Below are 26,280 nucleotides of genomic sequence, written 5' to 3'. Positions count from 1 at the left end.
CCAGGAAGGGATCTTAATGACATTGCTGGCCTTCGGCAGTGTGGGCGTTTGCCAGCTCCTCCATGAAGCCTTTTCTGGAGCATGCAGTGAAGAAGGGCTAAAGTCAAGGACTTTGAAGTTGGTGGGTCCTGAGCTCTACTCTATGGCTCGGGGCAGGTCACCAAATCTCCATGGGCCTCAGCTCTTAAATGGAGATGGTCCTACCTCCTTCACAAGGCTGTGGAGGTTTTTAAATGAGATAGTGCGTGAAAAGTGCTTTGCACTTGTGCTTGATATGTAGTGATTGCTCATTAAATGGCTGTAATAATAATAATAATAGTTATTAATATTATTATAATTATTATTATTGTTAGACCCTTAGTTGCTTGAACACAGGACATATGTCGTGTCTTTCTCTACCCCCTACAGCACCAGTAAAAGGCCTCAGACATGGTAGGTGTTGAGAAAATATTTGCTGACTGAATTTATTATACAAGGGTAACTATAAAGTCTGGAAACAGACGTGAAAAGACATAGTAAATGATTTGTTGATATTACACTAAAATACACAATGTAATACAATATAATACAAGATAATATGTATATATCAGTGTGTTGTCTCTCATCAGCAATGCATGGTTCTGTGCTTCATGCAAGACTGCAATGAACACGGTAGATTAATGCTGCATTTCCATCAATTCCTGCACATGCATCCATGCTGTGTTGCTTCAGATGGTTTTTATGTCTGGTTTTCATTAAGTCAACTTGTGCCTTTGGCTTACCCTAGAAGAAATAATCAAGGGGTTAGTGTATACAAAAATAAAGTACTAATCTTTGTTTGAGACGTGATGGCCACCAGTCACTCCATAGATGCTTTTCATCTCTCCCGCTCAGCACCCCTTCTCTGTGGGCTGAGGTGGTCTCTCTGCAGTTTATCGTTGACCCCTTTGGGCACCAGTGCTCTCGTGTATGAATCTTCTCCCTTCCATAAGAACCAGCACGCTGATCCACTTTCTCCCACTAGATCATGGAGATTGGACCCTTTCCTGTAGACCTTCTCCTCTCCAGTTTCCCATCACACCCCAGGCTTGTTAAGCTCTTCTTCCTGGGGCAGGGAGTGGACTCATCTTGTTCCTCCCCTCTGAGCTTCTTTGAGACTGTCCATGGATGCTCGGCCTGTCACACAGCTGACACCAGAAGTGCAGTGAGGACCAGTTCCATGTTTGCAGAGACCGTGTGATGTGTGAGACCCATCCTTGTACAAGCTACCAAGGAGCCAGGTTATCCCTGGATGCTTCAGGCCCCTAGTTTGTCTGAAGCTAAAACATAGCTTTGTGGAGACAGAGGGTGTGGGAATTAAGGATTTCAGGGAAGTTACTTGATTTGCCAGAGTAGAGCCCAGCCCCTGTTATGACAGTGCCGGCAGAAGGGCTTCTGGTACTGACCCCTTAATGACTTTAGCTTCTTTTTGGTGTTGTTTAATTGAGATATAATTGACATACAACATCGTGTATGTTCAAGGTGTACAACATGTTGATTTGATAGTATTTACATATTGCAATATGATTACCACCATAGCATTAGCTAACACCTCCATAATGTCACATAATTACCATTCCATTTCGTGGTGAAATGTTTAAGATCTAGTCTCTTAGCAACTTTGAAGTGTATAATATGGTATTCTTGACTATAATCACAATGCTGTGCATTAGGTCTCCAGAACTTATTCATCTTCTAAATGCAAGTTTAGACCCCTTGACTCATATCTCCCCAATTCCTCCATGCCCTGGAAACCATCATTCTACTCTCTGTTTCTATGAGTTCAGCTTTTTTAATTTCACATATAAGTGAGAACATACAGTATTTGTCTTTTTCTGTCTAATTTATCTCACTTGGCCTAATGCCTTCAAGGTCCATCCATGTTGTTGCAAATGGCAGGATTTCCTTTTTTCTCATGGCTGAATAATATTCTATTATATATATATATACCACATGACTTGAGCTTCTTTCTCTCTCCTGCAGGACACCAGCCATGATTGGCTGCTCGTTTGTGGTCAACAGGAAGTTCTTTGGTGAAATTGGTCTTCTTGACCCTGGTATGGATGTGTATGGAGGAGAAAATATCGAACTTGGAATCAAGGTTTGTGACATGACCTCCTTTCCTCTTGCTTTATTCATGTTTGTGAGCAGAGCTGACTGGTTGTCCTTAATGTATATTTAACGCTTCGTTAGCAGGTAAATAATGGAATCATTCACCCCATTCTTGTTCCTGAGCATGTCCCAGCAGGGTTGTCACCCCTCCTCAGACAGGGGGAAACCTGGGCTTTCCCCTCTCTAAAGGTAGAACAATGTGTTCCATGCCTCGGTGACCCAGTGGACATTAGCTGGAGAATTTGGTTCCCACTCCCGTCCAGTTTCATCCTCTCCTTAAATTTTTCTTAAAATTAAATTATCCCCTTAAATTAGTATTTCCATCCTATGTATTTTGATGGATCATGTCCATCATAGAATCATAAGATGCCAGAGGAGAGAAAGACTATGTTCGTGGCACCCTCCCTTTTCTCAGAAATGCTTCCAAGGAGGATGATGGGAGAGGGGAATGAGGAAGATGCAGAATGGGCCTCTTGCTGGGCCCCCAGTCCACATCAGCTCCACTGTTAGATATTTTATGTACTGGGTTTTGCTTAAGATTTTGTTTGAAAAATGAATTCCACTGGAAAAAAAATAAACATTGGACACATTGATGCATTTCTGTGTCCTAGATCCACTGTCCTGAACCTTTGCATACCTGAGCCCCTGGGGAGTAGGCTTGTTAGAAACGACTCAGGACACAATTGTAAGGTTTAAATTTTACTGAATTTCTTCTGCCTTCCTCTGTTGCATCCTTGTTTCTATTCTACCAGGCAAGTACCCAGTGCAGAACCCCTACCCCCAATCAAAGCCTGCTCCCTGTCTGATTTCGCTCATTTATTCCTAACTGCTCAAGGCCTTTAAGACACCCCATCAGCCCCTCATCTACACCTGAATCCCCTTTGTAGAATGGAAGCCTTTGTGCCTTCAAGATGTAATGAATGTCCGGGCTATAGGAATGAAGGGGCTGGTGGGGACCCTCCCTGGATCCTAAAATCACTCTCTTTTGGAGACTTCGGACTCTTCCTGTGCTTTCAATTCTAGGCTGGGTCTTTCCTCCGTGGAATTTGCATAGGATTTCTTTGTAAAGCTCAGCAATTAAAAAGCCCATGAATATGTTATCATAGCTAATATACTTGTCATTCATACATTCAGAATTTAATTGAAGGAAAAGATCTGGACCCAGCATGTTGAACTTGGCCTGTAACTTAAATTTCCACCCTGCTCCCGTCTTCTCATCCCTCCTTGTGCTGCTCTGCTGCGTTTTTCCTTAGCTCTCATCAACTTCTAGCATGCCCTGGAATTTACTTATTTATTACATGTATTGTTTTTCTCTACCTTCCCCTCACTAAATTGCGACAAGCGATACGGGGCACAGATCTTTGTTGTGCCCACCTTTGCATCCCAAGCACGTAGAACCATGCTTGGCACATGGTGTCTGTTAGATTAATGTTAGATAAGGTATCTGTTAGATTAATGACCAAATGAATGCCTGTTGGGAACCAAACATGAGTAGAAGCCGTGGAATGGTGGGGGCAAGCCTAATTGAAATGCGTTCTTGGATAGATGGGAGGTGATAACTTCTGTGAAAGGAAGGAACTCAAGGAATTTCTGCATAGAGAAAGTTGAGCTTTTTTTTTTAATTTTATTTTTAAGATAAAAGAGATTTGACTGTTTCTCTATGCTGCGAGAAGGAAGCCAGTGAAGGCTAAAATATTACCCACAGTCAGGAGAACAGGATGATGGGTGGGCACTGTCCCTATGGAGGCAGGGGCACAGTTGGAGGGGTTAAGGGGACAGGAGGGACCCCCAGATTTGATTGCTACTGCAGGCTGTGTTGTGGGGAGAACAGAGGCTGTGACAGCGGAGCTCAGTGCTGAGGCTTGCTAAGATGTTGGTCTTCCCACACTCGTGAAGGCATTTGCTTTGCAGTAATCGGGATCTGGCAAAGGTCTGTGTGCAAGGCTCTGCCAGGCTCGGTGGTGATGGTCCTGCGTGGCTGCCCTCATCCCTGAAGGAGGGGAGGGGTGTATCAGTTTCCACCCAAAGCACAGCCCAGTACACGAAAGCCCCTGTACCACCAGCTGACGGGCCAGTGAGTTCCACTCCACACGCTCCTTGTGAACAGGCTGGAGTGAACGGGCCTGCAGAGCCGGCTCCCTCGCTTGTCTTCTTTGTGGCGATTCAGCACCCAGCTGCTCTCTGCACGTCTTTATAAGAGCATCAGATGGATCGAGGCATGGATACCACCCTCATGTGCCATTACCCGCCTCTTTTTGTATGCCCAGGCATATCCAGCATCCCCACTGGAGATTTGGGAATGTTTTTTCCTCTTCCTTCCTGTAGACCGTGTTGTCCTGTGAGCTGCGAGCTGACTCTACACGTAAGCCTTGGTTTTCTGCCGATTCTTAGAGCAGAAGTTAAACATAATGGTGCCATGAAGACCAAGGCCTGTGTTTAGTGTCCACATAGCCACGATCTGCACAGTGTTCTGTGGTTCTGACGGTGTGGCCCCCTGACCAGCAGCACTGGCCTCATCTGGGAACTTGTTACAAATGCAGATTCTCAGACCCCACCCCACACCTGCTGAATCAGACACTCTGGCGGCGGGGCGGAGGGCTGGGGGGTGGGGGGCCGTCCAGCACCTGCTGTTTTAACAAGACTTCCAGGTGATTCTGTTACATACCCAAGTTTGAGAGCCACTGGTCTACACCCTGACCTTAGCCAGCTTCCTGGCAAATACATAGCTTCTCTCAGAAAGGAGCCTAGGTGCAAGTCCACATCTTTTAAGGCCCTCCTCTGGGTGCCTCTCATGGCCACTGCGGGGCCACAGTGAGTGCTTTCTCCTCACTCCCAGCCCACACAACCTGGGCTCCCACAGGCACCAGCACCTACTTCCTTGCTAACTTCCTGTGCAGGTGTCTGGACCAGGTGACTGCAAGGTTCCCAATGACTGGGCTGCCTTTTCCATGAAGTAATCAATGTCAGGTGCTCTGTTTTACAACCTATATTCCTTCTCCTTTCATTTTGTGCTATTTTATACTGCTCAGAGCACAAATAAGATGAAAAATAAATACATTGTTAAGAAAGCCATCCGAACTGCTTGAAAAAAATCAGAGCTTTGTGTAATATATATGCACATATAGACATACGTATAATTTTCATACAGTGCACAGACAGACATTTATACAAATTTACATATAAGGGATGACACAAAATCCTATGATTTTAAATTGAGAAAATTTTCATATGACAGCACTTTCTTTGTGATTTTTTTTCACCAAGAAGTAGGTCCATCTGTGATCTTTCTAACTATTCTCTGAAATTTTTCATTACTTTTGAATTCCATCCTCAGTAAGTAAAGATATGTCTAAGAGTAAGAAGAATAGAAAATTTTACCATGATTCAGAGAAAAAACTAGCAGGGTTGACTCTAGGCCTGTTGCTTGGATGAAAGGCAGCTTGCCTGTGACCAAAACAATCGATACAGTGAAGGGAAAAAAAAAAAAAAAAGGCTTTCCAGCACTGAGAAAATAAATGAGATTAGAAATTGAAAGATTTCATCTTGATCTGAGTAACATTAATCAGAAACTATTAATGAGGCATATTAGAGGAACATGTCTAAATGGTAAGAGAAAAAAAAGTTCTCCAAGGAGAGAAGACCAGATAGATTACTTTTAAGTGGTGTAAAATCAGATGGCTTCGGATTTCTCCAATAGATCAGTCTTCTTTGGGAAGAAAGGGAACTATCTTATTCTGAACCCTCATGTAAAGGAGTGATACACAAGACTCCTGAACCTGTCAGGAGCCATTCCTAAAGGAAGACAATAGAGAGACACTGTCTAATCCTCAAACAATCAGAAAATGTCTTAGCTCAATCAAGGACTGAATAAAAGGCAGAATTGCTGTGTGTGTCCATTGTTGTCAAAAATATTTGTCAGACCAATGACCTGTGATGGAGGCAAGTAAACGAGAGGATGTGGGGAGGCGCAGATGTGATATCCTTACCTGGCCCAGCCCAGCCCAGCGCCTTCCTCCTAGTGCAGCTTTTCCAGAAGGTTCCAAAATAGTTGCAGGTAAAGGATTCAGACTCATGTCATGGTGAATGATGGGCAAAGGGTGTGTGTATATTAATTTGCACAGGGTAACAATCATGTTCTTAAAAAGCAGAGTTTGACCTGGGTGCCACAATTGCTCGTTGCATTTTTTCATGATGCTCCTGGGCGCACCATTTTCCTGAGGAGTTGGGGTGCCATTCTCATGACCCCATGGGCCCAAGGTTGGCGGCCCTGCCATCTTGCCCAGCCTAGTCCACTTGGGCTCAAGGCACTGAGGACCTGCAGCGTCACCCACAGGCTCAGGCCTCAAAGAGCCTGAGCCAATTAGGATAACTTCAGCAGTAGATTTGAAGGATTGCCTCCTTTAGAAGGATCATTTAGAAATTATGGGCTGTCTGGGGTGGCCAAAGCCCCAGGCCCCCAAATGAACATGGAATCTCTCACTCACACTGATCTCTCTGCTCCCTACCTTGTCTCTTATCTCTGACAAGACGATGGTATAATTCAGTCCGAGTCTGAAGGACTGAGAATTGGGCGGCTGATGGTATATACAGTCCCTGTCTGAGTCTGAAAGTTCAAGAATCAGGAGTGCTGATGTCTGAGAGCAGGAGAAAATGGATGTCTTAGCTCGAGCAGAAACATGAGACAGCTCTGACAAGTGCTGTTGACTGCTGCTCTGACCCCCACTCCAGCCACCCCTCCATTCCTGGGTTTGGGAGTCATCATCCAGCATGCATTTTAACCAGGATAGATCCCCCTCCCCTCTCTGAGACCCCTGACGTCAAGATGCCCGAGGTCCAGAAGCCTCTTGTGACCTTTGTCTTCCATTTGGAACTCTTGGGCTCAAGTCTGCTGCATTGTGATTTGGTTAATGGTCACTCCTGGAGGGGACCAGACCTTCAGTTCTGTTTAGTTTTCCTAATCCTTAGGTTACACAAGTCTTTGGGTCTCCCTTCCCTGCTGGCATTGGTCATCTCTGGCTATGGGAATGTCTTCATAGCTGTGGGTTAGAGTATATCTGTGATAAAATTCAGAGCAAAGTCCCTGATCTTGTCTGTGGATACAGTAGGCCTTAGGGTGTCACAGACTGGTCTTTAATCTAGATGCACATAGTATAGGTGACCAACAGTTCAACTGAATGCTTTTGAATATAATGGCGATGTGTTGAATGCCTTCTCTTCTGTAGCAGGCACTCTCACTGGGGATACACAGTAGACAGACGTGGTCTCTATCTCCGTGAAATTTACTGTTAGGCAGAAAACATTTAACAGATAATTACTGTTATGATGAGTATACAAAGATAGAATGAAGGGATGCTATGGGAGAATATAGCAAGGGAATATAACCTAGTCTAGGGAGTTGGGAAGGGCCTCCCTAAGGAAGTGATGTTTAAAACTTCAAAAACAAGTTAAATTTAGATAAGCGAAGATGTGGGAGTGGAGTGTGGGAGTAAGACTATTCCAGGCAGTTATGTGAGATGAATAAGTCCTTGAGATCTACTGCACAGCATAGTGCCTATAGTTAGTACTGTATGTATACTTAAAAACTTGCTAAGAGGAAGATCTTACATTGTGTTCTTTTTTTAAAAAATCTTTTTATTTATTTATTTTATTGAGGTCCAATTGACATACATCACTGTATGTTTAAGGTGTACAGCATAGTGGTTCGACTTGCATATATTGTGAAATGATTACTGCAGTAAGTTTAGTTAGCATCCATCATCTCATATAGATAGAATAAAAAGAGAAAGCAAAAAAAGAAAAAAATTTTCTTGTGGTGAGAACTCTTAGAATTTACTTTCTTAACAACTCTCATATATATCATAAGCCGTGTTAACTATAGTCATCATGCTGTACATTGCATCCCTAGTACATATTTATCTTATAATTGGAAGTTTGTACCTTTTGACCACCTTCCAGTTCCCTCTCCCCCACCCCACCCCCCCGCCCCACCTCTGGTAACCACAAATCTGATCTCTTTTTCTATGAGTTTGATTTTCTTCTTTAGATTCCGCATGTAAGTGAGATCATACAGTATTTGTCTTTCTCTGTCTGACTTATTTCACTTAGCATAATGTCCTCAAGTTCCATCCATGTTGTCACAAATAGCAGAATTTCCTCATTTCTTATGGCTGAATAATATTCCATTGTATATATGTACCACAACTTCTTTATCCATTCATCCATTGATGCACACTTAGGTTGTTTCCATGTCTTGGCTATTGTAAATAATGTTGATATGAACATGGGCGTGCAGATATCTTCTTGAGTTAGTGTTTTCGTTTCCTTTGGATATATTCCCAGAAGTGGAATTGCTGGATCATATGGTAGTTCTATTTTTAATTTTTTGAGGATCCTCCATACTGTTTTCCACAGTGGCCGTACCAGGTTACAATCCTACCAACAGTTCACGAGGGTTCCCTTTTCTTCACAATTTTTCCAGCATTTGTTATGTCTTGTCTTTTTGATGATGGCAATTCCAACAGGCGTGAAGTGATATCTCTGTGTGGTTTTGATTTGCATTTCCCTGATGACTAGTAATGTTGAGCATCTTTTCATGTCTCCATTGGGCTTTTGTATATCTTCTTTGGAAAAATATCTATTCGGGTCTTTTGCCCATTTTTAAATTGGATTATTTGTTTTTTTGCTATTGAGTTGTATGAGTTGTTTATATGTTTTAGATATGAACCCCTTATCAGACATACGGTTTGCAAATATTTTTCCCATTCCATAGGTTTTTTCACTTTGTTGATTGTTTCCTTTGCTGTGCAGAAGCTTTTTAGTTTGATATAGTCCCTCTTGTTATTTTTGGTTTTGTTTTTTGTGCTTTGGGTGTCATATCTGAAAAATCATTGCCAAGTCTGATGTCAAAGAGCTTTTTTCCTATGTTTTCTTCTAGGAGTTTTATGTTTTGGGTCTTACATTTAAGTCTTTAATCCATTTTCAGTTAATTTTTGTGAATAGTGTAAGATAGCGGTTTAGTTTCATTCTTTTATATGTGAATATCCAATTTTCCCAGAGCCATTTATTGAAGAGACTCCATTGAGTATTCTTGGCTCCTTTGTCAAATATTAGTTAACTGTATATGCTTGGATTTATTTCTGGGCTCTCAATTTTGTTTCACTGATCTATTTGTTTGTTTTCATGCCAGCACCATACTATTTTGATTACTATAGCTTTATAGTATAGCTTGAAATCAGGAAGTATGATACCTCCTGCTTTGTTCTACTTTCTCAGGATTGCTTTGGCTATTCAGGGTCTTTTGTGGTTTCATATAAATTTTAGGAGTGTTTTTTCTACTTCTGAAAATATGCCATTGAAATCTTGATAGGGATTGCACCGAATCTATAGATGGCTTTTGGTGGTATGGACGTTTTAACAATAATAATTCTTCCAATCTGCAAATGCAGGATACCTTTCCATTTGTTTGTGTCTTCTTTGATTTCTTTCATCAATGTCTTGTAGCTTTCAGAGTAGAGATCTTTTACCTCTTTGGTTAAGTTTATTACTAAATATTTTATTATTTTTGATGTTACTGTAAGTGCGATCATTTTCTTTATTTCTTTTTCAAATAATTTGTTGTTAGTGTATAGAAATGCTACTGATTTTTGTATGTTTGTATTGTATCGTATTTTGTATCCTGCAACTTAACTGAATTCATTGATTAGATCTAATAGTTTTTTGGTGAGGTCTTTAGAATTTTCTGTATATAAAATCATGTCATCTGTGAATAGAGACAATTTTACTTTTTCCTTTCTAATTCTGATGCCTTTTATTCTTTTTCTTGCCTGATTGCTCTGGCTAGGACTTCCAGTATTAGGTTGAATAGGAGTGGTGAGAGTGGGCATCCTTGTCCTGTTCCTGATTTTAGAGGAAAAACTTTCAGACTTTCACTATCAAGTATGATATTAGCTGAGGGCCTATCATATATGGGCTTTGTTATGTTGAGGTATGCTCATTCTGTACCTAATTTGTTAAGAGTTTTTATCGTGAATGGATGTTGATTTTTGTCAAACGCTTTTTCTGCATCTATTGAGATGATCATATGATTTAAATGTTCGTATCACAAAATAATAATAATGGCAATAATAGTAATAATAATAATTAATAAAAAGTACAGGAGGAAACTTTTAGATTTGATGAATATGTTTATAGCATAGATTGTGGTGATGGTTTCACAGGTGTATACTTATCTCTAAACACATCAAGCTGTATACATTGAATATGTATAGCTTTTGTATGCCAATCATACCTCAATAAAGTGGTTTTAAAAGAATAAGAATATTCCAGGCAGAAAGAAGAGCATGTGCAAAGGTTTGGAATTCTGAGAGGGAAATATGTCCTGGGAACTGCGGGGGTTCCAGATGGCTGGAGCGGAGAAAGGAAGAGGAAAATGTGCTAGATGTAGTGGCAGTAATCTGGGTGGGGCCTAGATTATGGAGGACTTGTAAATAAGAATTTGGCTTTTTCTTAAGGACTACTGTGAACATTTTTAAAGAAAAAGATACACATGCATGTGTGTGTGTGTGTGTGTGTGTGTGTGTGTGTGTGTGTAGTTCCATGTACCCATCACCCAGCTCCTGTTATGAGAGATTTGGGGATTCGATTGGAGATGTAAAAGACACTTTCCACTCCAAACAAATGGACTGAAGGTATATTTTATTATATAGAGGATAGTAAAGGCGATAGTCCGCAAACAGAGCCGAATAGGTCAAATAATAAGAGGGAAAAAACACCAGCTCGACTGGAAAGGGAAAACATCCACATCGGCTGAGATAGCAGCAGATCCGAATAGGTCATATAATAAGAGGGGAAAACATCAGATCAATCGGAAAGGGAAACACCAGATCGACTGAAGGGAAATGACACAAATCAACCGGAAAGAGAAACACCAGGTTGACCGAAAAGAGAACACATCAAATCAGTTACTTCACAGTAAATCAATTACTCATAACATCCACACCCCACTGCCAGGAGAGTCCTGTCAATCGACACGGCTGGGCAAGGATCACACATCCTGGGCAAGGCGTCCCTTCCACAGGTGGAACTCTCACCAGGTCTCAGCTTCCAGCAGTTTATATAAGCAGTTACAGAGTTTACAGAGCAAGCATCCGGTGTTCCCATGCACAAATGGTTATCAGTGGCGTACGTGCACTGAGCCCCTTGGCTAACGTCCCAGCCCAGTAGTTGTGTACGTGCATTGTTTTCTTTGGTTATCGTCTTAGCCCGGCACAGATGGCCAGTCCATCCCGTGCTACGACGCTCCAAGAGCCTTGAACTGTTACAACTTGCAACTCCCTCCGTGGGAGAAAGGCCAGTTCCCGGGAAAAGGCCAGTTCCCACCACACAGAAAGCAGCTTTGTATTTCTTTGTGTGCTGGTGGCTGTAGGTCAATGGAGCGGCCAAACATGGCTGTACTCATGTCAAGACAGCTCCTTTGAAGGGATTTAAGGGGAGTGAGGTCATCAGACTCCTTTTTTTGAATAAAAAGATCACTATGCCTGCCATGTGGAGAATGGATTATAAAGCTGAGCAGACTCAGAAGAAGGGCAGTGAGAGAGTTTGGACTATGGTTGGGGCAACTGGGGAGAAATGGACAAATTCAGGAAGTAGAAGAGACAGGACCTGAGGATTGAGTGTATGGAGGGGTTAGAGGGAAATGGGGGTCGAGCTGACACCCAAGTTACTAGATTGAGCAACTGGGAGATGCTGATGCTCCTCTCTGAGAGAAGGAACACCATTGGAGGAGGTTTGGGAGAAGGCAGAAAGATGATGCTGTCTGTTTTAGGTATGGTGTGTCTGAAGTTTCTGAAACACTCCAGTTCATCCAGTAGGCAGTTGGTTGTGTGGAGATTAAGCTAAAGAGAGAGGACTAGGCCTGAGATAGACTTGGGCGTCTTTGGTACATAGATCATATTTGAAGTCGCTAGAGGGAAGAAGTTGCCTAGAGAAAGGAGAGGAGAGGATAAGACAGAAGTCCAGAAAAAGGCAACATTTAAGGCGTGGAAGGAGCAGCTGGAAAGGAGATTGAGAAGAAGTGACCTGGAGCAGGAGAAAAATGAAGAGAGAATGAGTTTCTGGCAGCTGAGAGAAGAGTGGGTATAAGTACCCAAAGTTGGCCTTAGAGGCAGTAGGCATGGAGATGAGGGGATGGATATGAGCACCATTTAGGAGGTACAATTAATAGGACCTGGTGGGTGATTAACGTGAGGAATGAATGAGAGGGCAATGTGAAGGATACCTCCCAGGTTTTTGAGCAACTGGGTAAATTCACTTAGAGAACACTGGCAGAGAAGGAGGTCTGTAGGTGAGGACTCAAGAAGTTTCATTTTAGAAACAGTGGGTTCAAGAAGCAGTCCTCTGTGACCTGGAAGTGTAATGTCAAGGGAACGTAGGAGTGGGATAGGGTCCCAACCAAGAGTAGGAGTTGGTAGAGGGGTTCCAGGACAAATGAGGGTATTCACCATTCCACTCTGGAACCTCCTGGACTGCAGTACTTGGAGTTCTGGTTGACGTAAAGGAGCTAGGGCATGGTGATTCCTTTTATGGTTTAAGCCAGTGGCTTACAGCAGTTAGTTGCCATAAGTGCTACACCTAAAGAATTGAAGAGTTAGAAAAATAGTGTTTTGTTTAATTGAGGACTCTTCGTCTTTTTTTTCTGAAATATTTTTGGGAAAAGATCTTGGTTTCTTAAGATGTTTAAACTTTCACGTCTTTGCTCCACCCTCTAGTTTCATGCAAGTATGTGAGTCTCCTAGCTGTTCATCCAGTCCCACTGTATTTGCCTGTGTTTGCTTCTATGACATCTCCTAAAAGAGATGGTGGGGCCCCCACTAGAGCTGATGAGCCACCTGCTTGCAGTGGCATCTTTCTCTTTTGGCTTTCACTGCCACATGACATACCACGGTGCAGAACAGTGCTTTAAAGGCTGTGGAAAGAGCAGGAAAAAGGTAATTTAAACAGTGTTTCTGGCATTAGATAGCAGGGCCATTTTGCTCTCTTTATTGAACCTACCATCCTCCTAAACAAGAAAAGTAGACTCGTGTGTAGAAAGGTGAAAAATCACAGACATGCAGGTACACACACACACACACACCACCCCCAAACAAATCTTCCTCAAGAGACCTTCCAGAGGACAGCCAGCAATGTGATGTCAGTTGTAGAATAAAATGACTTCCATAGAGTTTCTGAAATTCTTTAATGCTGATTTTATACAAGCTGGGAATTACACCCAAAGTGGATGAGGGGTTTAGATTATTTTGTCTCTTGCTATTTTTTCCCCCTGAAAACAAATTGAGAATGAAGAATTCAGTCATTACATTTTATGTTAATTTCTTTTATAACATTTTGCCGTGTTTTTATCAGGTACTGCCCTTTGACTTTTTAAAAGCAAATCCCCAAACATCATGTCATTCCACCTATAGAAACTTTAGAGTGCATGGCTAACATATAAAGACTTTTTTTAAACATAACCTCAACATAAAAATTACAGTTGGTAAAATCTGATACCCAGTCCATGTTTCTTGAAAATATTTCTCAAAATTCTGTGAGATTTTCTCAACAACAACAACAAATATATATATATATAATAATAAATATATATATATTTTACAATTGATTTGTTCAAATAAGGTTCCAAACAAGGTCCACACACTATATTTGCTTGATATATCTCTTAAGTATCTTCTAATCTACAACATTTCCCCTCACCTTTATTATTCTCATGTTGTTCATTTGTTGAAGACACCAAGTCATTTGTCCTGTAAAATTTTGCACAATCTGGATTTGGCAGATCGATTCCTTTTTAACCTGGTCCTCTAATCTCTGTTTTCTCTAAGATGTATTTTGATGTAGAAGGTTGATTAGACTCAGTTTCTTTCCTCCTTCTTTCTTTTCTGGCAAGAACAGTTTAGGTGATCCTGTAAACTCCTTATCCCATCACCTCAGGAGATACATAACATCTGGTTGTCTCACTTTTAGTGATGCTGAGATTCAGTGGTGGGTTCACATGTTGTCAGCCTGATTCATCCATTATAAAATTCTCCGTCAACCTTTTACCAAACAGTTTTAGCAGCCACTAGTGATCTTTGCCTAGATCCGTTATTTCATTAGGGCCTACGAAATGGTGATTTTAAAATTCTGCATTCATTCTGCATTTATAAGCTGTAATTCTTCTATTAAAAAAGACTTTCCCTCATCAGCTATTTGGATCTCTGATATACAGTTCAAACAGAAAAGGCAGGATAAATGCTTGGTTCTTTCCTTTTATTTAAACATTTTAGAATAATGAGTTGGTGCTATAGCAACCTCCAAAGGTGACCAATGAGGGTTTTTACCAGTAATATTAAGGACTCAAAGGTTTTTTTTTTTAATATATTTTTTGTGTCTAAATTCATTACAGTCATTATTCATTTTTTGCCCATTCTATATGTGGTTTTATTGAGATCTTATTTAACACAATGAAATGCACGGATTTCCAGTCTTCAGTCTCATGAGTTTCACAGTTTTATACACCCTTATAATCACCTCCCAGAACATGGTATTGAACATTCCATTGCCTGGAAGTTCCCCCTTTGTCCCTTCCTATCTGTTCTCTCCTCTTGCCCCTCCAGGCAACCGTCTTCTGATTTTGTCACCATAGATTAGTTGTGTCTGTTCTAGAACTTCACACAAGTGGAATCATATCTTATATACTATATTCTTTCAACTAAATTAATGTTTTTGAGATTCCTCCATGTCATCATATGTATCAGCGACTCACTCTTTTTCACTGCTGTGAAGTACTTCATTGTGTGAATAAACGATAATTTGTTTATTCGTTTTCCTGATGAAGGACGGTTAGCAGGACTGTTATGAACATTCATTTAAAGTCTTTTTTGGACATATTCTTTGATTTCTCTTGGGTAAATACATAAGAATTGAATAGCTAGGATATAGGGAAGATGTATGTTTAACTTTTTAAGAAACAGATGTCTAAAGTTAAACTCCACTCCCACCAGCGCTTTATGAAATGTTCCACATCTTTGCCAGTATTTGGTATTGTCAGTATTTATTTCAATGAATCTAGTAGGTTTTAAGTGGTACCTCGGTGTGGTTTTAATTTACATTTCCTTGATAGCTGATGATATTGAGCACCTTTTCTTGTGCTTATGGATAATTTGTACATCTTCTTCTGCCAATTTTTAAACATAGTGTTGTTTATTTTATTGTTCACTTATAGGGATTATAGGGATATGTGTTCTGGATATGATTTCTTTTTCAGCTGTGCATACTGTGAATATTTTTCTCCAATCTGTGACTTGTCTGTTCATTTTCCTCTATTTTCTTCTAGAAGTTTTATGGTTCTAGCTCTTACATTTAGGTCTATGATCCATAAAGGCCCTGAAGAAAACGTAAGAAAATATCTTAAGGTAGGAAATACTTTTTTGGACTGGATATAGAAAAACACTAACCATTTTTTAAAAAGCAATAAATTGGACTTAAAATTTAAAATTTCAGCTCATCAAAACACACCATTAAAAAAAAACGTATAGGCAAGCCATGCACTGGGAAAAAATATTTACAGTGCTTATATCTTACAAAGGAATCTTATCCAGATTATATATGACAAATCCTAAAAATCAAGAGTAAAAAATTGCAAAAGACCGGAACAGCCACTTTGCAGAGCTTCCTTGCTTTCTAGCACAAGAGCTTCCAGTCTTGTCTTATGTATTTTGAGTCCCAGACCTGGAATCAGCCATTCCTCTAAGGAGCTCTGATTCCTTCTAATGGGAGATGGTACTTAGAGACCAAAGTCTTGTCTTGTGAGGGTGCTCATTGCTACTGGATTGTTATTGTGTCTAAGCCTCTTCAATGAACAAAGATGTACAATACTGATTTTTTTAGAAAGAGAAATGTAAGTCAATAATTTATTCTAACATTTCCAATTTAAATTTGTGATTATATGATATTTACTTCTTTGATTTTATACTTATCTTTTGCTGAAAGCCTTATTCTTACTGACATAAGAATAAGTCTGATTATTGACATAATTTCTTATTTGCTTTATCCTACAACATATAAATAATAGTTTCAAAATAAGAATTTCAACTAACAAGTTGACTGAATGACATTCAATATTTCTTTGTGGTTTCTTTTGTCCTTAGGATGTATTTCACTAGGGATGTGTAATCTACAGTCTATGTTTTAAAGGAATTTGAAGTAATTTTTCTCTGTGTGGTTATGCCACCTCCTTGATATAGAATGTTAGAGCTATACGACAATGAACGACGAAGTTCACTTTTTTTTTTCTGTTTTACTGAGGTTACAAGTTAGTTGACTACACTTATTTGACCTAAAGTTTTGGCTTTTTTTTTTTAAGACTTTTATTATTTTTAGAGCAGTTTTAGACTCACAGCAAAATTGAGAGGCAAGTACAGAGATTTTCCATATACTCCCCACCCCTACACGTGCACAGCCTCCCCCATTATCAACATCCCTGACCAGAGTGGGACATTTGTTACAATAGCTGAACCTACACTGACACATCTTAATCACTCAAAGTTCATAGTTGACATTATGTGTACTGTTGGTGTTATACATTCTGCATGTTTGAACAAATGTATAATGACATGTAGCCATCATTATAGTATCACACAGAGTATTTTCACTGCCCTAAAATTCCTCTGTGCTCTACCTATTCATCCCCCCACCCCCAAGCCCTGCCAACCACTGGTCTTTTTACTGTCTTCATAGTCTTGCCTTTTCCAGAATGTCATATAGTTGAAATCATACAGTATGTAGCCTTTTCAGACTGGCTCCTTTATATGCATTTAAGATTCCTCTATGTCTTTTCATGACTTGATAGCTCATTTGTTTTTAGTGCTGAATAATATTCCATTGTCTGGATGTACCCAGTTTATTTATCCATTCACCTACTGAAGGACATCTTGGTTGCTTTCAGGTTTTGACAATCATGAATACAACTGCTATAAAAATCCATGTGAAATCTTAGCAGTGCTGTGTAGTCATAGCAATGTGTGCCAAACACTGTTTTTAGGCTGATTTCTACCCAGCACCCTCTTAGGCTTTTGGTTCTGCAGAGTCCAGCAGCCCATACTGCCAGGGAAACTGCAAGTGTGGACTGCTGCTTCACATGGATTCATTTTGTGTGTACATCTATCCCAGCTCATCTTCATAGCTGAGCTCATGTATCTGATTAGCTGGGGGCTCTGTAGTTATTATTATTATTGCTAGAGCATTGGGAAAAAAATCCATGGACAGCCAAGCATAAGAAAAATACTCACCCTCCCAAAAAACAAATTGTCAAAGTTAAATTAAATGATTGCATACCAAAGTTAAGCCAGAGAGGAGAAATAGCCCATATAGGGGTAAAGATAGGGCTCTCAGAACTCTAAAAGTGGGAAGAGAGTGTCAATAAACACCCACACTGTAATCAATAGATGGAGGCAGCAGAGAACAGAACAGACACAGGGAGAAGAAAGAGAAACAATGGTGGAAAAAGCCCACAGGCCCTCTCTGTATCCTTCATTGTGTAGTACTTTTTTTTTTTTTTTTGAGGAAGATTAGCCCCGAGCTAACATCTGTTGCCCGTCCTCCTCTTTTTTGCTGAGGAGGATTGGCCCTGGGCTAATATCCGTGCCCATCTTCCTCTACTTTATATGGGACGCCGCCAGAGCATGGCTTGATAAGCGGTGCATAGGTCCACACCCGGGATCCGAACCTGCAAACCCCGGGCCGCTGAAGCAGAGCGCACGAACTTAACTGCTATGCCACTGGGCTGGCCCCTGTATAGTACTTTTTTGACACCACAGTTAGTCTGTATTCAGTTAGTCTATGTTTGGTGCTTAAGAAGATAAGCAAGTGGGTACTACGTTTGAGAACGGGTTCCCACAAATTCATTACATTTAAATAGGAGAGAGAAGTACTAAACAAACTACTTAGAGACAGAGCTTGGATTGGTGGTTACCAGAGGGGAAGGGGGGAGGGAGGAGGGCAAAAGGGATAATTCGGCACATGTGTGTGGTGATGGGTTGTGATTAGTATTTGGGTGGTGAACATGATGTAATCTATGCAGAAATAGAAGTATAATGATGTACACCTGAAATTTATACAATGTTATAAACCAATGTTACTGCAATAAACAAAAAATTTTAAAAAAATAAAAAAATAAACTTGAAATATCTGTTGAAAAAGAAAAAATAGTATCTACTGCTGATTGACACTAACCTTGTGCCAGACACAGTGCTAGGCACTTTATAAACATTATATTATTCAGTCTTCATGAGAATTAGTCATTATTGATCCCATTTTACAGATGACAACACTGGGATTGACAGAAGCCAAGTAATTTGTCCAAGATCTTACAGCTAATAAATAGGAGAACCAGAACTCAACCCAAATCTATCTGACTCTGAAGCTCTCTGTGGCTTTACTCACCTATTGCTTAGAGTGTTTATTCATCCAGAGCACCTCCTTTCTCCACCCTCTGGATAGCTATGACAACACTGCAGATTACGCAGTGATGTCATCATATACTGAGTGCTCAGGATGCTCCTTGTATATAGCACGTATCATGAAATAATTCCATTTGTAATAGATACAATGTTCATACTCCTATGTAGACACCCAGATAGATACCATGCCCATACATCTATTTCATGTCATACACTGTCTCACATACAGAGAACTGTAGTTATGTAATAAACAAAAATGTGTTTGAAATAGCATGAAATTGGATTTCGTCATCCATAAATTGTGTTATATTTATGTCTAAGTTATAGTTCAAGAAACAGAACTGTGATGTTGATATTTTTATAAATGGTGTCTAATGTATTTCTATTAAGGGGAGATATATTTGCTGTGCTGAAATGTATTATCATAATAGCCAAACCATTTACTCTCCCACTGGAAAGTAGTGTGGTATTCTGTCTGGAATTTCACTCGCCTGCTCCCAGCCTGCGAGATCTATTGTAAATTATTGTAGGTGTCTATGAGTTATTTTATAGGAAGCATCCATCTATTTTTACAACTCTGAAAAGTCTGTCACTCTCATTCATCTCCCTGGGAATAAAGCAATAATTTGATTCTCTATAAATGTGAACCTGAATTTACACCATCCTCTCCAGTTGGGATTTGAGTGATGTGGGTGATTTATACCTCTGCGTTTCTGGGGCAGGGGGCTGGAAAGTAGCATCCTGGCCTGATGTGTTTGTTGCCATTTTCCACTATTTCCGTAGAAAAGGGAGGTGGGAATTCTATTTGGGGGGGGGTAACTCTTTTGTTCCCTGTACCGTGTAGGCCTGTTGAATACCATGCCACAAAGGACACTCTGAGGGTCCTGAGCCACTCCGTTCAGTCCTGGATCCAGTAGTTGGCTGGATGTCTGTAAACATGCCATGGGCACTGTGATGTGCTCAGCCCTCAGGAACTGCCACTACAAATTTTCAGGGCTTCAACAGGAAAGTAGTTGAATGTTTGGGGCCTCTTGGGTACTTGCTGTCCTGTGGATGGCCTGTTGGGCAGGCCTAGCTATCCATCCTTGGTGTCCCATCTATTGGCCTGTCGGAGAAGAGCTTGTCTGGGAAATGTCAGTGTTTTATTCCTCTTTTCTTGCTAAGATGCAAAAGGGGGAGATGTCCTTTTGTTAGCTGCCTGGGGTCCTGTGGGACCAAGGTTGTTTGGGCCTGGAAATCTGGATGCTTCCAGGGCCATGGAAGTGGCCAGTGGGAAGAGAGCCTGAATAATCACTAAAATGAGGAGGTAGGGGCCATGAGCAGGAATCAGGGCTAGAGTATGCAGCCGGAGAAATGGAGAGCTAGGAAGACCAGAGGGAGAAATGATGGACCAGGCAAGCAATGAGGAGAGAAATCCTGGAGGAGTACCTGAGAGAGGTGGGATCTGGTGCCCTAAGCTGCCTTTCACACACATTCTGCAGCATGATGCTTGGATAGGCTGGCTACATTTAAAGGCCCTCAGAATAGGACAACCCATCACTTGGCTGCAGTCCCCACTGAGGAATCCAGATTGAAGCGCTGAAGCATCTCTGACATCTCTTTATTATGTTCTGAATCTGGAGGGTTGTGCTGGGGGCTTTCCCTAATTGGAACCATTTGTCCTTGAAGGTCATTTCCTAAGTATTCCATACCAGCCTAGCTCAGTAAGAAAACTCTTTGTTTATGGTAATGGCCTTTATTATTGTAGAAGCTCTTATTTAAACTAGTTAGTTTTGGGAAAAGAAGTCTAAGTGGAAATCTGGTGGATAGATTTGCCAATTGTGACCCTCAACTTTGAAGCCACTGTCCATGCATGTGCAGAATGCCTTGTATGGGCACTTCTTCTAGTTGACAGCCACATGGAGCCACTGTCTGCTTTACAGAAGAAAAAATGGCACCCCATTTGACTATTTTGTGATTAATTCTCTCTCCTTTTGAAAATCTAAAAGGGAAAAATATTGTGCATTTGACAACTTCATGAATTTTAAAGTATTCAAGCTTAGAAATACAACTGTGTGTTTCCTCTATGTGACAGAAATGGAAAGAATTAAAACCTCACATATTTTTCAAAACTTGCATTTAGAGTCTTTTTAACCTTTTTGAAACTCATTCAAATACTATTCCTCCTACAAGAACAACCATGTAGAAAATCACAAAGGTCCATTCTATTGCTGTAAAAGAAGCCGAAGGAATGTGCCAATTTCAGTGAAAAGCTATCATTTTGGTTTTCATGATTTTGCCACCATTGACGCTCACATCAAGTTCTCCTTTTTCTGCTCACCCAGGAAATCAGCTAGTTCTTTGGGCTTAGAATGGTCATGGTAAACTTGGGGCTCTTTTTTTGAAAGTTAGCAAAGAAAAATTAGCCCAGAGGCATGCTGGGAGTCCAGGAAAAGTTGGGGTGGTGTGCCTGATTCTGAGAGCACATTTGGGGCTTGCTCTGTGGGGTGGAGGTGTGCTCTGAAGATCCTTAGGCTACATAAAGAACTGGCAACTAAACACCAGTAAAGCTAAGATAGGAAGAGGTCCACACTCAGGCAGGAAAGCGGGACACGTGATTTCTTGAGAACCAGATGACAAAAGAGTTAGATGGGCTTGAGGGAGTTGGTTGATGTTCCAGTTCTAGCTGCATAACAAATTGCCCCAAGATGAGTGGCTTAAAAGAATGACAATCATTTTATTATCTCTCCTGTGTGTCAGGAATTCAGACAGAGCACAGTGTGTTATGAGGTGAATCGTGTCCCCTAAAAAGGTATGTTGAAGTTGTAACTCCTGGTACCTGTCAATATGACCTTATTCGGAAATAGGAACTTTGGAGGTGTAATCAAGTTAAAATGAGGTCGTTAGGGCCGGCCCTAATTCAGTGTGACTGCTGTTCGGATAATAAGAGGGGAAGACACAGACACAGTGAGAACACCTTGTGACAACAGAGGCAGAGTTAGGAGTGGTGCGGCTTCAAGCCAAGGAATGGCAAAAAACACCAAGGATTGAGGGCCACCACCAGAAGCTAGTAAGAGGCAAGGAAGGATTCCCTCTGACAGGTTTCAGGGAGAGCATGGCCCTGCCAAAACCTTGATTGTGGAATTCTAGCCTCCAGAACTATGAGACAATTTCTGTTGTTTTCAGCCAGCCAGTTGGAGGTACTTCATTATGGCAGCCCAAGGAAACTAATACAGTAGGATAGTTTGTCTCTATTCTATGATGTCTGAGGCCTCATCTGGGAAGACTTGGAGGATGGGAGTTGGAATGATCTGGAGTGTTCACTCACATGTCTGGTAGCTGCTGCTGGCTGTTGATTAGAACCTGAGCTTGTCTCCAAGGTAGAACACCTCTACGTGGCCTCACCAGGTAGTCTTTTGGGTGGGCTAGTTTGGGCACCTTCACAACATGGTCGCTGGGTTCCAAGGTTAAGCATCTCAGAAGAGCCAGGCAGAAGTTGTATCACCTTATGACTGTGCCACTGAAGTCACATAGTGTCACTTCTACTGTAGTCACAATTCAAGGGAAGCTCTGGGTTCAAGAGGAGGGGACATAGACCCCACTTATTGATGGGCAGAATGTCAGGGTCACATTACAGAAGAGCATGTGGAGTGAGCGAGCTAGTTGCAGAAATTTTTCGAAAATACAGTCTGCACCGTGGAAAATGTTCCACCCCCAGCTTGGGTGGATTAGACGTCCCCCATCCAAGGGCAGGGGGCTGGGACAGTCTCTCCTTCCTCCTTTCCTCTTTCAAGTCTGCCATCTCCTTTATGGGGTGTTGGGATGTCTCTGCTGCCACATTAGGTCTTTACAGCCTTGGTCTGGTCTCCCACTCAAGAAGGAATTAAATTCAGTCCAATAAACATTTTCTGAGCCCTGCGTGCAAGAAAGTGAGCTAAGCATTGTGTCAGGCCTGTGTCGGCAGAGAGGAAATGTTGCTGGCCTAGAGGAGTTGCAGTGATGGATGACATGACAGACGTGCCACTAACGGTGGTACAAGGCCAAATGTGATCAGTGCCCAGCATCACGTGGAAGCAAAGTGTTGGGGACCCAAGAGACCAAAAGAGGTTTCCTGGCGGAGGTAGTGGGGATTGGCTCCATTTCAGGGTCCCTCCGCTGCCAATGCCGCATGACTGCCTTGCATGACGTGTGGATCTTCTGCCCCCAGTCTCTCTCTTTGCCCCTCAGATTCCTGGTCTTCCTCGTCTTGGCCTTTGTCTTTTCCCATGATCCCCTACCCTCTGCTGTAACAGCACCACGGCTTCATTTCTTACTCTGAAATGGAGAGGTAGTTTTCTAATTCAGAAGTCAGGAACAACCCACATTCTAGAAGAGACTTGTCTCTCTGACAATACTGGCTGACTCCCTCAGAAGCAGCGAAGTGTGTTGTACTGTGGCTGACAACTGCTTTTCCTAGTCAGCAGGGATACGGTTAACACTCACATAATGGATGCGTTGATCTCACACATGTGAAGACACAACAGCTGTGTTTATCATTTCTCTTATCTGCATTTGGTGGTAGTTTTTTGTTTCCAGTGTGACTTTTGGGTTTGTTTGGAGCCTTTTTATTCTTTTTTAATTTAGTGGATTTAAGATCAAAAGCCCTTGAAGATACATCTGTAGGAGTGAGATGCCTTAACCAACTTCCTAGAAATAGTTTAGCATGGAATTAGAGCTGGAAGAATCCTATGGAAATGCCTAGAGTTCAATCAGTCAACCAATATTTATTAAGCATCTACTGTGTGCTGGGCTGGGGTCCTCAGAGGTCTCCGGCATCGTAAAGTTGACAGTCTGGTTGGGGGGTCGGACGTTAAGTAACTACGCACACACAAACACAGAGTAACACACTGAGATGGATGATTTGAAGGAGGAACTGAGTGCTGTGAGAAAGAACGGGGGCTCAGGTGGTGGGCTGGACGTTTGTGGTCAGGGAGGACCTCTCTAAGGATGCTGCAGCATGACCTAAAGGGGGAAGAGATAGCAGAGAACAGCCGAGAGTCTTCTAGATAGAGAGCCTAAAGCTCCAGAGACAAACGGGTTTGTTGAGTTTCAGGACCTGGGCAAGGCGTCTATGGCTGAGCAGAGTGATCGCGGTGCAGAGTGAAGAGGTTGGAAAGGCAGGAAGGGGCCAGATCTTGCGGGGCCTCATAGGCCACCAGGGGTGTTGGTGACTTTATCCCAGCGTTAATGGAAAGTCATTGAAGGGAGAACCGCATGATCCACAACAGACGTGGATCTGACAGAGCTGAGAGGAGGCAGGCTGGTCTGACCACATTGGGAAAGCCCTGATGAAATGCTCTTGGGGGCTTTGCCCTCTTTTATTTAAAAGTTTGATGCCACCCTCTGACAGTCAGGCTGTGAGTCTCTGGGGGAGGTGGGGTTGGCCAGGGGCGACCAGAATTTGAGGCTTATCAGGGCCTGTGAGCCTCATTAGCTGTGGCGGTATGGTCTTCGCTAGTGCCTCAAGGAGCCCTGAGTTGGAGTCCTGTCGTGTCACTGCATCATTCTGTGCCATCTGAAGAAAGGCCCTTCCCCTGTAAGAGTAGCTCTGAAAGCCAGCCAGAGGCCAGCTGGAATTTAAACCTAGGATCCTTCTTCTGCCTGAGTTGCGACCAAGAGGGCTCCTAGGGTCATCCACTAAAGCAGAATTTTTCACCTGGACACTATTGACATTTGGGCTGGATAATTCCTTACTGTGGCAGGAAGGGGTGTCCCGTGTGTTGTAGGATGTTTACCAGCATCCCCAGCCTCTACCCACCAGATGCCAATAGCGCCCCCCCACCACTACCACCAAGTTGTGACAACCAAAAATATCTTCAGACCTTGCCAGATGTCCCTGGGGGGAGGGGAAGGGAACAAAGCCTCCTTCACGGTGGAGAACCCCTGATTTAGACCATACCTTCTCTACAGGGGGGTAAAAACATTGGTTCTTGAGGGGTGAAAATCTTAGATGTTACAATGGTTTGTAGCCCTCCAAAGGACCACAGTGAATAAACAGATATACAGTATATCCATGGTATTAAAATTTCATGGGGGAGGAAAGCACTTAGAAAAAGAAATGTCTAAAAAGGCTTCGGAGTGGGGTAGGGGGGCGATATTAAAAAATAATGTTGAGAAATGCTGATTTAGACCAAAGGAGAACTAGTTTTTCTGGGAGGCTATAGGACCAGAGCCTGGAAACTGAAATGGGGAGCCAGACAGAGGACACAGCGGGAAGAGTTGGGCACCAGGAGGTAATCACCATCATGAGTTGGTGAGTTATTATGTGTTGTATGCCCATACAACACATAATAATACGTACAACACCATAATGTGTTGGGCACTGTGCCAAGTGGTTGTGGCGCACACAGCAAGGCCATGACGGAGAGGCTCTTATTTATCTGCCTCTTTACAGGTGGGAAACTGAAGCACGCAGAGATTTAACAATAAATAGTCAATGTCCAGAGGCCGTGCCCTTTACCACAGTGGGTCCGGACCAACGTGTGTGTGGAGGAGTGTGACCTAAAAAGCCGATTCAAGGGGTTTGTAGGGACCCTGTGAGACAAGAGGGAGACCGAGAGCTGGGAAGGGAACAGCGGAAGGCAAGACGGTAGGGAGTGAGGAGGAAGAAAACTGAAAATTGAGAGGTCAGATGAGAGGGAGGTGGGGAGCCCAGAGTCCGACAAGCAGGGAATGAACTCAGAGTTCAGTGAAACACTTAAAATAACTTTCTCCGGTGCCTCTGCCGTCTCTGTCCTCCTCGATGGCTGCAGGCTGGAGCAGGCTTGGCTGGGCAGCTGCAAATAGATTCTTTCCAACTGACCCGTGGCGGGCTGGCCTCAGCCACATCCTTTCACACTTGCTAAGTAAATCAGTGTGCCTCCTGACTTCCCTCTGGGGCCTGTCTCAACTGAGTTCTTTCTAGTCCTAAGCTCATGATCTCTTAGGAAAGGAATTTTGCAAGCATCCCTGACTTTAAAAAATGAGTAGAGTATTTCCCATCCAAGCTATGTATGTACAAAAAGATATAACGCTATTTCATGCCGTTTTTTGGCAAATATTGCTCTCGTCTCAGACTTGAAATTTGAGCTCTTTTATCCTCAATCTGTGCTGAGGAAGGCTTTTAGGTTCCAATGTGAAGAGCCCATTGCTGGGAAGGCAGCCCTCAGCCCCCAGCACATGCCCCAAAACAGATTGACCCTCCTTTGCTCACCAGTGGTCACCTGGAAGGTGGAAAAAGCTGCATCTTGGATGTTTCCACTTTGAAAAAGTTGCTGTAATGCAGAGTAGTTGGAGCATTTCAAATTAGGAATGGAGTTACATTAATTGCTACGTGTTGCTCTCTCCAAGATGGTTCTTGCACACAGATTAAGTGTCCCTCCTGCCTCTCTCTCTGCAGCTGCTGGGGGGTCCAGAGCGCCTGCAGCCACATTGCAGAGGAGGTGCCCCATCAGGTCATTTTCAGGCTCCCAGATTCACTGTAAAGATCTGTTGGGAGAGACCTGAAAGTTCATGTAGTGTAAACATGAACTGTGTCAGTGGTCAGCCAGCCCGTGCTTGAGACCTTCCAGTGACAAGGTGCTCACCATCTAATGTCCCTCCTACCACTGGACTACTTGGACCACTGGAAACAGTGAGTGTTTTTAGTGGCTTGCATTTTAGA

The 26,280-nt window shown here is 42.3% G+C and overlaps 1 protein-coding gene across 1 annotated transcript in view; it reads left to right on the top strand.

Annotated features, from left to right (window-relative positions):
* GALNT17 (polypeptide N-acetylgalactosaminyltransferase 17) overlaps positions 1 to 26,280 on the top strand; it is a 442,868-nt gene that overhangs the window by 329,258 nt on the left and 87,330 nt on the right. The window contains exon 6 of the mRNA XM_004439509.3: positions 2,002 to 2,119. Within this exon, the coding sequence (XP_004439566.1) occupies positions 2,002 to 2,119 (118 nt within the window). The remainder of the gene's footprint in view (positions 1 to 2,001; positions 2,120 to 26,280) is intronic.

The sequence above is a fragment of the Ceratotherium simum genome, chromosome 26 (assembly GCF_057802395.1).
Source record: "Ceratotherium simum simum isolate JZ-2026a chromosome 26, ASM5780239v1, whole genome shotgun sequence".
Classification (NCBI taxonomy): domain Eukaryota; kingdom Metazoa; phylum Chordata; class Mammalia; order Perissodactyla; family Rhinocerotidae; genus Ceratotherium; species Ceratotherium simum.
Note: the sequence above shows the minus strand (reverse complement) of the source record. Positions and strands in the feature narration are given on the sequence as shown.